This window comes from Canis lupus, chromosome 29, assembly GCF_003254725.2.
Source record: "Canis lupus dingo isolate Sandy chromosome 29, ASM325472v2, whole genome shotgun sequence".
Lineage (NCBI taxonomy): Eukaryota > Metazoa > Chordata > Mammalia > Carnivora > Canidae > Canis > Canis lupus.
Genome location: NC_064271.1, coordinates 22,654,224 through 22,668,273, shown reverse-complemented (window position 1 = coordinate 22,668,273; position 14,050 = coordinate 22,654,224). Strand labels below are relative to the sequence as shown.

The 14,050-nt window shown below is 42.4% G+C and overlaps 2 protein-coding genes across 9 annotated transcripts in view; one reads left to right on the top strand and one right to left on the bottom strand.

Annotated features, from left to right (window-relative positions):
* Positions 1-76: 76 nt before the first annotated feature.
* TMEM70 (transmembrane protein 70) lies at positions 77-11,784 on the bottom strand. Its single transcript, XM_025477671.3, has 4 exons — positions 11,680-11,784; positions 7,653-8,084; positions 6,090-6,195; positions 77-712 (listed from the first exon to the last, which is right to left on the bottom strand). Exons 1-4 carry the CDS (start codon positions 11,782-11,784, stop codon positions 255-257), a joined length of 1,101 nt encoding a protein of 366 aa, XP_025333456.1. The 3' UTR covers positions 77-254.
* ELOC (elongin C) overlaps positions 11,335-14,050 on the top strand; it is a 23,075-nt gene continuing 20,359 nt past the window's right edge. Inside the window, exons 1-2 of one of the 8 annotated variants that reach the window (XM_049103681.1) lie at positions 11,586-11,681; positions 12,102-12,212. The gene's annotated coding sequence lies outside the window, so the exon portion shown is untranslated. Of the gene's footprint in view, positions 11,420-11,483; positions 11,682-12,082; positions 12,213-12,313; positions 12,558-12,714; positions 12,850-14,050 lie in introns of those variants that run through there. The other 7 variants (XM_049103680.1, XM_035708302.2, XM_025478025.3 and 4 more) reach the window with 7 other exon arrangements.

Genomic DNA, 14,050 nt, shown 5'->3' with positions numbered 1-14,050 from the left:
TTATTATATAAAATTATCCATGCATATGCCAGTGTATTTTCATACTTTTTTAAAAACACAAATGGCAGAATGTTACTTGTTTTTTCAAACATAGCTTATTTTATTATACAGGAACATAATTCTCTGAAAATTAAAAGTTGTTTGATACAGTTTCAAATTACTTTCAGTTGCTAACAGAAAACAAAAGTAAAGGCAATTTTATCATACATTGGAACATAAATCACATTTAAGCACAAACCTAGAAAACAACAGATTCATTTCTCATCTTTAACCTGTTTCTTCTCACTGTCTGCTTCCGTATCAAAAGTGAATGGTTTGTCATAACCCATTAGATGGTCATAATCTTCAGGGTTTGGAAAGAGCACTGGATTAACTAACAGTGATTTTGTTTTAGCATAAAATGTGGTAAATATATGAGCGCTGTCTGGAATCCTCACGTCGTTCTGGTGAAACACTGTACTTTTTTCTAAAAGCACAACATTATAAGTAATGGCTTTGTAAGTGTCTGTTGTAGCTTCATGGTACAACCGAACAACATAGCCTTTCGTAACAAAGTGAAGCAGTGCTGGAGTAATTACCGTAAAGCTTCCTATGATGCCATAAAATAATATTTGCAAAGGTAGACTTCCAAATATAATATTGTTTTGTGCAAAAATATATGGTAGTAATGCAAGACTGATGACACTTGTAGAATAAGAGAAACATTTCACACCTAAGTAGGAAAAAAAAAAACATGAGTATTAATATTTATAAATTTTATAAAAGAATCAATCTATCCAATTAATTCTTCCACCTTTCTTCTTATATCATCATCAAAACAACAAGACCAAAACACATATATAGTAATTATTATTTTCCAGGCTCTGTGTTAAGTTCTTTACATACTTTATATATTTTATTCATAACATCTTCAAAAACACACTATGAAGCAGATATATAATTATCACCATCACTCCCATAATTATCACCATCATACGAGAAAAATAAAGCACTTGCCCAATGTCACAAAACTACCAAAAGGCAGGCAGTACTGGGCTTCAAACCCAAGCAATTTGATTCTAGTGTCCAGACCATTAGCCAGTACAGTACCCCTCCAGGTTGGAAAACCTGCTTTAGGGTTAGCTGGCCTCCACCTCAGTTCCCCAATAAAAGATTTAATATTACTCAAAGATCCTTATGAATACTATGAAAATTAATTCAGTCAGACTAAATAAAACTATTAACAAGCACTTCCACATACCTAGCATTAAATGTTTACATATAAGACTAACATTATTAGATTAAGTAATTAGATTAAGTGTCCAGGATTTTTTTTTTTTAAGTGTCCAGGATTAAAACAGCAAATTACCAAAAAAACACAACACCAATGGTTAAGAAACATGTGGGAAATACATTCAACTTCTTTACCAAGAAAAGATATTCAAATGTTAATTTTTTTTACCTGTCACATTAAAAAGATTAAAAATCAATGACTTCTGAAATATGTATTTAAAAATGGTTAAAATGGTAAATTTTATTATTTTTTAAAGATTTTATTTATTTTATTTTATTTATTTATGAGAGAGAGAGAGAGAGGCAGAGACACAGGCAGAGAAAGAAGCAGGGAGCCTGACGTGGGACTCGATCCCGGGTCTCCAGGATCACGCCCTGGGCTGAAGATGGCGCTAAACCATTGAGCCACCGGGGCTGCCCATAAATTGTATGTTATGTATATTTTACCACATTAAATAAGTGACTTAAAATGAAAATTCTTAGTTTGATTGTATAATTTTACCATCTGTTTAGAAAATAGACAAGTTGAGATCCCAGACAAGTTGATTATAAAGCTAATTTAGAAAAACAAGAAGAAAAAAAAGGTTGGGGGGAGGAGTTAGATACTAAAACATAATGCTATAATTAAAATGGTGTGCTGCTGGTACACAAATAAATAGATCAATAGAACAAAATGGAAAATTTAGAAAGAAAACCTAACTGCATCCAGAAATTTAGCATCAAGATATAATCTTGACGGTGCCTGGGTGGCTCAGTTGGTTGAATATCCAACTCTTGATTTTGGCTCAGGTCATGAGATCGAGCCCACATAAGGCTCCATGCTCAGGACAGAGGCCACCTGTCCCTCTCCTGCTTCTCTGCACATCCTCTAATAAATAAATAAAATCTTTAAAAAATATATCAAATATGTGCCAAAAGTTGGATTAAAAAAAGAACCCTATCCACACATACGAAAGAAATATAGACACCATACTGAACCAAAAATGTACATGGCCCTTAAACAGATAAAATGTTAACAAACTTCAATCATAAGAACATGAAATTAAAAGCACAGCGAGATATTGTTTTTCCCCCAAACTGCCAAAAACCAAAAGTTTGACAACAAACTCTGCTGGTGAGGCTATAATACTCTCTTGTACACTGCTATTGGTTGAAGGCTTAATGATCTTGCATCAGTAATTTTAAAATAATTCCTTCCTTCCTCCCACAGAGAGTTGCTATGACACTGGCACACATATAACTAGATACAATGGGGACCAAGATGCCTCCTATATAAAAGCCTCCTTAGGGACGCCTAGGTGGCTCAGCGGTTGAGCACCTGCCCCTGGCTCAGGGCATGATCTGCAGTCTCAGGATCAAGTCCCACATCAGGCTCCCTGCCTGGAGCCTGCTTCTCCTTCTGCCTACGTCTCTGCCTTTCTCTGTCTTTCATGAATAAATAAATAAAATCTTAAAAAAAAACAAAAAAAAAAGGCCTCCTTAGTTCTTCCAACTACTTTTTCCCCATGATTTTTGTCACTATGGTGGGTTGAAAAGTGTACCCCAAAATTCATGTCCACCCAGAACCTCCAAATGTGACCTCATTTGGAAATAGTCTCTTTGGGCAGCCCCAGTGGCCCAGCAGTTTAGTGCTGCCTTTGGCCCGGGGTGTGATCCTGGAGACCTGGGATCGAGTCCCACGTCAGGCTCCCTGCATGGAGCCTGCTTCTCCCTCTGCCTGTGTCTCGCCTCTCTCTCTCTCTCTCTCTCTCTCTCTATCTGTCATGAATAAATAAATAAAATATTTTTAAAAAAAAGAAATAGTCTCTTTGTATATAATCAAAAATTGAGATGAGATCATCCTAGAATAGAGTAGGCCATAAATCCAATGAGAATATCCTTATAAGGACAGAACAAGACAGACACACAGAGAAGGCCACATGAGTAAGAACCAAAAATTGGAGTTATGCAGTTATGCCCCCATAAGCCAGGAACACAACTGGTTACTGGGAGCCACTAGAAGCTGGAAAAGGCAAGGAATTCTTTCCTAGACCCTTCAGAGGCAGTATGGCCTTTATCAATACTCTGATTTCAAAACATGAGCTTTCAGAACAAATTCTGTTACTTTAGTCACCAAGTTTGTGGAAATGTATTATAAGAGCCTGAGGAAACTAATACATATACCTTATTTTGCTTGGATTGAAGTAATTACTATTTTCTAAACATATTCTGGGCTTTCCCATCTTCATGTCTTTGCTCATACTACCCTATGCCCTTCTTTCACACCTCCTCATGTTCAAATTCTCCTCATCCGAAAATAAGACTATGACAAAGTCATTATTTGTTGATGAATTAACAAAAACTATCAACTATAAGACCCTTCAAATGTCTTTAAACTGGTACATATTTGGCAGTTTAAAGATCTCTAAAAAGGGGGATGCCTGGGTGGCTCAGTGGTTGAGCATCTGTCTTTGGCTCAGGGCGTGATCCTGGAGTACCAGGACTGAGTCCCACTTCGAGCTCGCTGCATGGAGCCTGCTTCTCTGCCAGTCTCTGTCTCTCATGAATAAATAAAATCTTTAAAAAAAGAATCTCTAAAATGGTACCTGTTATATATAGAAAAAAATGTTTCTCCCTCAGTTTCTACATAGAAAAAATAGTGATCCCTGAAAAGTACAGTTTCTAATTATCATAATATTGAAAGAACTCAAACATTAAATTCCTATACAAGTTATAATTCTAAAACTTTGAATACCATGGATAACTACGCTCTCCTACAAACATAACATCCTATTTATATAGGTAGGTACACCAAAATTCCTATTTATATTCTCTTCTTTACAGACTGGAGTCAAGCGGAAATAAGAAATAAATTAATGTCTCCCCTACATTTGAAGGACCTGTGTCTGTTCAGAAAGAAGGGTATCATGGGGGTCACTGTTAATACATCTCAATGGTATAAACCCAGGTATCCCAGGCCAGAGATATGGCACAGGTTCAATGGCCAACTCATGTACTGATTCCTGAAGACATTTCTAATCACCCAAAATTGATTTTTCCAGTAACTTCAAAACTCCTCTCAATAGTGATTATAATCAGTCCTTATTGCCAATGTTTTATTTTTTTTTAAGATTTTATTTATTTACTCATGAGAGACAGAGAGAGAGAGAGAGAGGCAGAGACCAGGCAGAGGGAGAAGCAGGCTCCACGCAGGGAGCCCAATACGGAACTTGATCCCAGGTCTCCAGGATCACACCCTGGGCTGAAGGCAGCACTAAACTGCTGAGCAACCCGGGCTCCCTTGCCAAAGTCTTATATAGCTAAAATTGTATCCTTAACACAGTTTATTTTGACACCACATACTTGAGAACATACAGATTTCCAGAGTAAATTTTAGATGATTCAGACACCAGCATAATCAAAAACAGGAATGCAAATGCAGGTGGTGAAATCTTGTGGCCGACTTGGTTATAAAGTCGTACTCCAGGTATGTCGGTTATACTTTTAAGATTACTGAAATGAAATACAACCTCAGGAACTTGAACAAAGCACATACCTAAGTTCTTCTGACCTCCCTAATAAATTATTCTAAATACTAAATCATACTAAATACCAAATTAAGAGCTAAGGAAAGAGGGCAGCCTGGGTGGCTCAGCGGTTTGGCACCTGCCTTCGGCCCAGGGTGTGATCCTGGAGACCCAGGATCGAGTCCCACGTCGGGCTCCCCGCGTGGAGCCTGCTTCTCCCTCTGCCTGTGTCTCTGCCTCTCTCTCTGTGTGTCTCTCATGAATAAATAAAGAAAATCTTTTAAAAACAAAAAAAGAGCTAAGGAAAGAGCTTCAAACTTAGAGCTATTTAATAATACTCTTTGTCTTCTCAAGTACTACCACCTAGAAAACCCACTAAACATGTTTCTTGAAAATGTTAAAGTAACCTCAAAAAACATAAAAGAAATACACTATTTAATTATAAAAGTATTATATGTTTATTGCAATGGCCAAATTTAAAAATATATAAAGTGGGGATCCCTGGGTGGCTCAGCGGTTTGGCACCTGCCTTCGGTCCAGGGCATGATCCTGGAGTCCCGGGATCGAGTCCCTCATCAGGCTTCTGCATGGAGCCTGCTTCTCCCTCTGCCTTTGTCTCTGCCTCGCTCTCTCTCTGTGTGTCTCTCATGAATAAATAAATAAAATCTTTAAAAAATAAAAATAAATAAATAAATAAATAAATATATAAAGTAAATGTGTACTTCCCCCAAATAACCACTCTTAAGGGGTATAATTCCGTATTTTTTCTCTCTCTCTCCATATTCAAACATTACACAAATATACACTATTTTGTGTTCTATTTTGTTGTTAAACATCTTGGGAAGTGACCAAGGGAGGGAAGCTTTAGCACCTAGCCATAAGATCCCAAAGTCAGGGGCACCTGGGTGGCTCAGTCAGTCAAGTGTCTGCCTTCAGCTCAGGTCATTATCTCAAGGTCCTAAGTCTGATCCCCCTATCGGGCTCCCTGCTCAGTGGGGAGCCTACTTCTCCCTCTCCCTCTGCCTGCAGATACCCCTGCTTGTGCTCTGTGTCATATAAATAAATACAATCTTTAAAAAAAAAAATCACAAAGCCATAACAGTCTTCAAAAATCTTTCTAAAATCTCCTAAAAATGCAAAGGTTTCAGCCTCTAATCTTGATTTACAAGCCACAAGAAAAAAAATTATAACCTAACTTTGCCTCATATCTTACAATTAAGAGATGATATAATAAGAAGTAATGTATCTTGGGTCCATTTTTACAACTAAAAGGGGGTTAAAAGGAAATTACCCTCACTTCTGATTACCCACCAAATACTGTTCGGGCCAGATTCCCAGTATAAATCAGCCTTCCATCTTCTGATTTTTCAAGCTCTGTATGTAAGCACTGAACACATCTTTCCCAACAAAGAGGTATCTATTGAAACAGAGACTGTTATAAGGTGAGTACATAATAAAGTGCATTTAGGATCAACTTTTAATTTTTTTAAGCTTTATAAATTATAATGAAGAGTAAGAGAACTTGTCATATGAGGTGGTTTAATTCTCCCACATAATCTACCAAGTTCAAGAAATCCAACTAACAAGATCACTGTCCTTAATTCATTAGTCACCTACTGAGTTGGAGTTTGAAAACCCAGGTTTGCATCCCAGCTGAAGGCTTCCCCCCCCCCACCCCCACCCCCAAGATAAAGTGGGGCCTGGAACAAGTAAAACATTTTAGTGGCATAATTTCTTCATTCTGTGGTGAACGAAGACATTACTCCTGTTCTCCTGTCAAAATTTTAAATGCATTAGCTTTTCAAAAAAATGTTAATGTATGTAAAAAAAAAAAAACTGGGAACGCAAATTGTTTCAAGTCCAGATCGTTTTTAATATTTCTAAAACGCTTATATTATAGCTAGTATGTCTTTTTAAAAAGTTAACTCTTTCCCTATTCATCTCCTTGCATCTGTTGTTCCTCTTAAGAAAATACTTCACTTGACATCTTCATCACATTTCACAGGAACAAGAGTTCCCATAAGGTGTAAAAATGAATTTCACAGCACACACCCTTCAAAATGCAAAAGGTATGCCTAATCCCTTTACGCTGAAATTTAATGACATTCCAATTCCCATGTTAGGCATTTCTTCCACGTTTTCAACCATACTTTCTAATTCTGACATTTTAAAGGGCAGGATTAGGAGACAATTTATTCAGATTAAAATGACAGGATCCCGCAGCCCGGGTGGCTCAGCAGTTTAGCGCCGCCTTCGGCCCAGGGCCTGATCCTGGAGACCTGGGATCGAGTCCCACGTCGGGCTCCCTGCGTGGAGCCTGCTTCTCCCTCTGCCTGTGTCTCTGCCTCTGTGTGTGTGTCTGTCATGAATAAATAAATAAAATCTTAAAAAAAAAATAAAGTGAGAGGATTAATATCTCCAACTCCTTTCTCCAGGGAGCAAAGGAATTCCTTAAAATAGCCTCATCTAAAAATAATAAAAAAAAAAAAAAGAACAAACTTCAAGTCAGGTTGAGTTCTTTCAGTGCATCTCCCTCCATTCGTTGCAAATCAACCCTTCCGAGGCTTCCTCTCAGGGGCAGAAAATAGCGCGAGTCCTCACAAGCCCGCTGGGTCTGCAACCACCTGTGAACCACTTTCTGGAGCCGCCCGGAAAAACCACCAAACGGCCGGTCTCGAAGGGATAGGGATGGGGATGGGGATGGGGATGGGGATGGGGATGGGGATGGGGATGGATCCCCCTGGAGCCGCGGGCGCCCCGGGCCTCCCGCCGAGGCCGAGGCCGAGGCCGAGCCCGAGCCCCGCGGAGGGCCGCTCCCCACCCAAGCCCCCCGGCCGACGCTCCCTGGGCCCCGCCGCCCCCCAGAATGCCGACCTGCGTTCGCGCCCGCCGGCCCACGAGCGGCGAGGCTCCCCGCAAGCCCACGCCTCCGCCAAGCGGCCTCGAGGAGCCGCGCCAGGGGGCCGCCCGCCAGGACGCCGCCCTCAGGCCTCGCAGCGCGGCGGCCGCCCGCGGTACCGTGCTCTGCCCGCCGAGCCCAAGTCCGGCCGCCCGCCGGCTGCGCAGCGCCAGGAGCAGCATCCCGCGCGAGGCCCGCGGCAGCCGAGCAGCCCGAGGCCCCAGGCCCGCCGCCGCCGCCGCCGCCGCCGCACCCCGCCGCGCACGCCCCGCCCCCGGAGGCCCGCCGGCCCGGAGCCGCCGCCCGCGCGTGCGCAGAACCCGCGGCCTGCCCGCGCCTCCCCGGCCTCGCGCGTTCAGTTGCAAGGTCCGGGCGGACAGCCCCGCGGCGCCGAGGGCGGACGGAGCCTGGAAGGCAGAGTTCAGCCTCTGATGCGCCTGAGCGTCATTTTTCTAGGCCTCCAAACCCGTTTTCTCTTCGGAAAACGATTCTAACCTATTAGCACAGAGGAACGATACTTTATGCGACTTGGACAAAAATGAATGGTGATTTAATCCAACCGTGGGGTTGGTAGAAAATAATTGGAACTTGTTCATGCGGTGCTGATACTTGACAGATTGGTCCTCTGGAATCCTTCACACGTTTGTTCATTACTTGTTAAGTACCGAGAGCCTAAGACTAAGGAGCAGAGGACATAAAGATACCGCACAAAATTGGAAACCTGTACTAACGGTGGAGGAAACACCTAAAACTACGCTGAAATATAATGCTATTTTAATATAATTAAAATATACCAATCTACAAAAGCCTTGAGAAGCCAAAAAAAAAAAAAGAGCATGATTATTTTGGCCTCAGAATGTCTAAAAGCTTCACGTTATCTGAGACTTGAAGGATGAGCATCCAACTGGTTGACACACCTATTTACTATTTCAGAAGAATGCTTTTGAGTCAAGAGGCTTTTGGCATAGGAAAGGATCAAACTCAAAAGTCTAAAATAGTATCACCTTGACAATTCAAATCCCTGTCTTTTTTTTTTTTTTTTTTTTTTCTGGGAATCCAAAGGGATAAAATTATACTGCTTTGGGGATCCCTGGGTGGCTCAGTGGTTTAGCACCTGCCTTGGGCTCAGGGCATGGTCCTAGGGCCCCAGGATCAAGTCCCACATCAGGCTCCCTGCATGAAGCCTACTTCTCCCTCTGCCTGTGTCTCTCTGCCTCTCTCCCTCTCTCTCTCTCTCTGTGTCTTTCATGAATAAATAAATAAAATCTAAAAAAAAATAATAATTATACTGCTTCTTTATGAGTGACTTCATTTTCTTAAAGCTATCTTCCACTTACATTTTAAAAACTCTTCTGTTTAGTGTAATTGATACCACAAACATCAATTATCCATTTAATTGGTATGTTTAAAATTTTCTGTTAGTACAGTGTTTTCCTACTGTTACAAAGATAAATTGAGACATTTTTAAATGTTTTGGTTTATTTGAGCAAAAATCTATTCAAATTGGACTGCACCAAACAAAGTGGTTAAGAGTCCTCCACTGAGAGTAGCTAATAGACATTTGTTGAAAATAAACTACTTGAATGGGTTTTTGAATTTCCCTTCAAAGATGAAGGTTGATGGGAAATTACAAACCGGTTATCACTTAGAGAATGTATGACTGCCATTACTGTATATCCTGTTTGTTTTTTAGCTATCTTTCCTCCCCATCCACCAGCTCTCTTTCTTTCATTAAGGTGAGTTTAAGGGCAGAATGGCATGATGAAAAAAGAAAAGAAAAATTTTGGTAAAGCTAGTATAATAAGAACCCTAAATATTTTTTTTATATATTACTGGCTTAAAGCATGTATTAGGAGAACCTTTCCCAAGAAGAATTTGCCAACAGATTATCAAAATCTTTTAAAATGTTCATATTCTGAAGAAATAATCAGAAACATGGTCAAAAAGTATTGCAGAGATACTAAACACAGTATTACTTTAAATGATTTAAAAATGGAAATGAAGTAGGGGCACCTGGATGCTCAGTCTAAGTATCCAATTCTGATTTCTGCTCAGGTCATGATCTCAGAGTGTTGAGAGCAAGCCCCACGTGCAGCTTTGCATGCTGGGTGTGGAGCCTGCTTAAGAGTCTTTTTCACTCTCTTCCCATCCCCCTGCCCTCTATCTCTCTTTTAAAAAATTAAAAATTCAAACCAGGTGTATGTCTAACATTAGAGAAATACTTAAGTGAATCATGATCTATTTATACAATGTAATTCTATACAAACATTAGAAATGATGCCTATTGAGATTTTGGTTACAGAGACGTTAAATTGGAAAGTTAACCAGAACCATATACACACAGTCTGATCATGTAAAAGTGCGTGGAAAAAACAAACATCTGCAATCTATTTTTTATAATGAGCATATATTATATTGACTACATAAATAAAAATTTAAAATACAGTAAAATTTTGTACAAAAGAAACTAATAGGGGATCCCTGGGTGGCTCAGCGGTTGAGCGGCTGCCTTTGGTTCAGGTCATGATCCAGGGATTCCGGGATCTAGTCCCACATGAGGCTCTCCGCAGCTAGCCTGCTTCTCCCTGTGCCTACGTCTTGGCCTCTGTGTCTCTCGTGAATAAGTAAAAAGCTTTTTAAAAGAGAGAAAAAGAATATGGGCCCACAGCCTCCTCTCCTCACCCCATGGTCTCTCCTCCCTACCAAACTCTATTCTGAGCTACCGTTAAAACCAAAAACTTAAAAAAAAAAATTTTTTTTTCTTGTAAGAGCTTTGAAAAGTTAACTCAGAACAGTCCGTTATAAAGCAATGATTTATCTTCCAGATCAACAAAACATGTCTTTCAAGCAAAAGTCATAAATTAGGTCAACCCATTTTGCTTCGTCTTTACTTTCCTATGTGGACATTGTTAGTACAACAGCGCCTAGTTGAGCAACATGCCACGGAGAGTGTCTTGGCCCTACATTGCCTTCTTGCCCCCGTCTCCTGAACAGAGTGCAAACTTTATTTAGCTGTTTCAGCTTTTCTGGAAGGGTGCCTGAACCAAACCACAGCAAAGCAAGTAAAAAGGGTGGACCGATCGACAGAGCGAGAGAGGAAGGGTGCTGGGGCAGAGAGGGCGTGGAGGGTCAAAGACGGCCTCAGAATTCAGTTATCCGCGGCGAACTCCTGGGATTTTCACCGAGCGATCTCAGAATTAAGCAGAGCTGAGCAACTCCCGGCAGGGAGGGGTTTGTAGGGACGGAGATAGGCTCCCAACCCTGGGGGGTGGAGGCGTGGTTAGTGATCGGTGCCGAGAAGAGAGGAAACGAGGCCAGCCGATTGTGCTAGCAGTCAAGATGCTCTTGCCCCTTTCCACCAAAAGACAGTTTTTTAAAGAGCACGATCTTGTTAGCATCGAAACCGCACTCCCCCTGTTCAATCTTTTCTCTGCAGGTAATCTTCGACCCCGGACAACCTCTAAAATCACCAAAGAGCGTAACATTCAGCGTGAGAAACTACAAGTCCCAGGGTGTAGTGCGGCAGTGGAGGCTGTAGCCTCCAGAGAAACTACGAATCCCAGGATGCAGTGCTGCCTTGGACCCCGCCCCCCCCGCCCCCCCCCCCCCCCCGCCTCCCGCCGAGCTGCTTCTGGGAATGACGTCCCTGAAGAAATCGGATCAGGATCGGCGCTGCATGCTGGGAGTCAGAAGACCCAGAATCGGATTGGTGGGGATTTGCAAAGGGCCGCGGTCCCGCGAGGTTGGCCAGCGGCACTGCGGGAGGAGGGACGGGGGGCGGGGGGGCGCTGCGCACTTCCTGTTGGCGGAAGTAGTAGGTACTCAGCAGGTACTAATCTCCCGCGCGGCGCAGAGCGCGTCGGTGACCCGGCGGAAGTGATTCCTCTAAGTGCCCCGGAACCCAGGGCGCAGGCAGCTGGGGGTGGGGGGGCGGCCCTGGAGTAGGGGCTGTGGCGGTGCGCGGGGAGCCGGCGCGGTGGCTGCGGTGGCTGCAGGGCTGACGAGTGAGTGTCGGGCTGGGGTGGGAACGGAGCTCCGGATCCGCGTGGAGGCCACGGCAGGCTCGCGCTGGGCGCGCTCGCGATCCTCCTTCCCACCCCTTCCCATTTGGGCGGGGAAGGAACGGAAGCTCTTAACCTCGCCGGGCCTCTTCGGCTCCTGGTTTGGGGGAGGGGAGAGGAGGGCGGCGGGACCTTCCCAGGCGCCGCTCGGTGGGCTCCAAGGAGGGTGGAAGGAGGGGCGGCGGCCCGCGGGCCTGGGCCTTCCCGGGGCTGAGCGCGGGGAGGGCGGAGTCAGGAGCGCGGCAGCCCTGTCGCTTTTCCTTTTTGCTTTCCCCGTGTGCTCTCAGATAACGTCCTTTTCTTGGAGTCGGTCCCCCAGGCACAGGAGTGGCTCTCCCAGTCCCAGCCCTCATCTTTTTCCAGCTGCAGGACCCCGAGAAGTTTACCTTCTGGGGGAACTTGTCGGACCATCTCTGCCCGACTTGATAGTTTGGGATTCCCGTCGCGCGCCTGCCTTCCAGGTCTGGCTGAAAGGTATCTAGTACCGCGACGGGGGGTTTCCCTCTCGGACTGAAAACTCTCGTGACATAGTCGTAAAGTTCACGTCAGTAGCGCGAGCGATTTTTACTTGGCGTCACCTTCGGTGTGGAGAACAACCGAAATCCTTTCGTTCGAGCTTTAAAGTCCTTTTTTCTTTTTCTTTTTTTTTTTTTTTTTCAAATCGCCAGATTTGCTTTTTTGATCCCCAAATAGTCGTTTCCTTTTCTGTTTAGTAGACTAAGATGATAAATCTGTGCTCTCGCTTACATTATATTTGTAATCCATGATGTTGAAACCTCACAGTTCACACGTGGATTCATTCATTCTGGAAATACAATGGTAAGGAAGCAACTGTGGTCTCTGCCGTCGGGGATATTTATTTATTGCCCGTGGTGATTCGGGGTGCCTTTTTAGTTTTTAAAATGACTTATTATTTTTTTTCCCTTAACTGAATTTAACTGGTAACTACATATAAAAATATATATGTTTATCTCAGCTCACAGATTCCAGTTTCATTACCTTTATGGTAATTCAGTGAAGTAATTAGGCGATAGTAGTCAGAAGTTCTTGTCAGCTCTAAATATCAAGTTCTAAAGTAATGTTTGAGTGTATCTTACACAGCGCTTCTTTGGTGAGTTTTTCTAAATACAGATTTTTCATTGCTATGAGATAATGTGGAAACTCTTTGCGTTTACACTGATATGTGTACATGCATTTTAGCTAACTTGTGTTTACTGTTCCGTTATTAAATAAGATCCAAAAAAGCCCATCAAGTGATGCCTGAACTTTCAAGCCTTGGTAATTAAGAAAACAATAATACCATTCACTAAGAAATGTTTATTGAACATCTATGTGCTAGGTGCTATACTAGGCTTACCCTAATGGAGCTTGGGGAAAGAGAGGAAATACAATAAGTGTAAGGTATAAGCAGATATAGTTTCAAGTGGTGATAAATGAAGAAATTGTATCAAGATTAGAGTTAGATTAAATTAGGTGACTAGGATAGGGGTGTCTAATTGTGATAGGGCGGTGAGCAAGAAGTTGATGTTTCTCGCATGGAGACCTAAATGATAAGGAAGATCTAAAGGAAGAGCTTTTAAGATAGCAGTAACTACAAATATAAAGACCTTAAGAGAAGAATGGACTTGAACTATTACAATACTAAGAAGGCCAGCATACAGTATAGCTGGGGCATAGTGAAGGAAGAAGGATGGGAAATAAAATCAGAGTAGTTAGCAAAGACTAAATAAGATACAACATTATAGTTCTTTTTCTCGTTTGTAACGAGAGTCCATTAGAGGATTTTGTGCAGGGGAATGACGTCTAATTTCTACTTTTGATGGCTAGTTGCTGTGTGGCAAACAGACCAGTTGGAGGAAAGCGAGGAAACTAGCTCCTCAGGAGGTTTATAGTAAGTAGTCCAATTGAGAAATAGTAGCTTTAACTAGAGATGTAGGGTGGAAGTTTGTGAGGAATGGTCTGATTTGAAATATAATTTGAAGATGGAGCCAGGTAGGTCTTGCCTTCACCCCTAAGACAGAAAAAAAATTTGAGGAATCAACTGTTTTGCCCAAGCATCTGGGTGAACAGTGGTACCATTTACTGAAATAAGACAGGAGCCTACGCTGGTTTCTGAGGAATAAGGAGTTTTGCATAGGAAATCAGGAGTTTGATAATTATTATACAGCTCAGAATGTGTGCAAGTAGGCAAGTTGAATATCCATAACTATTGCTTAGGGGCAAAGTCAGGCTAGGAGGATTATCTGGGGGTCATATTTTATAGATAATATGTAAACCTGTGGACTGAAGGACATCAAGCAGAGAGTGTTAAT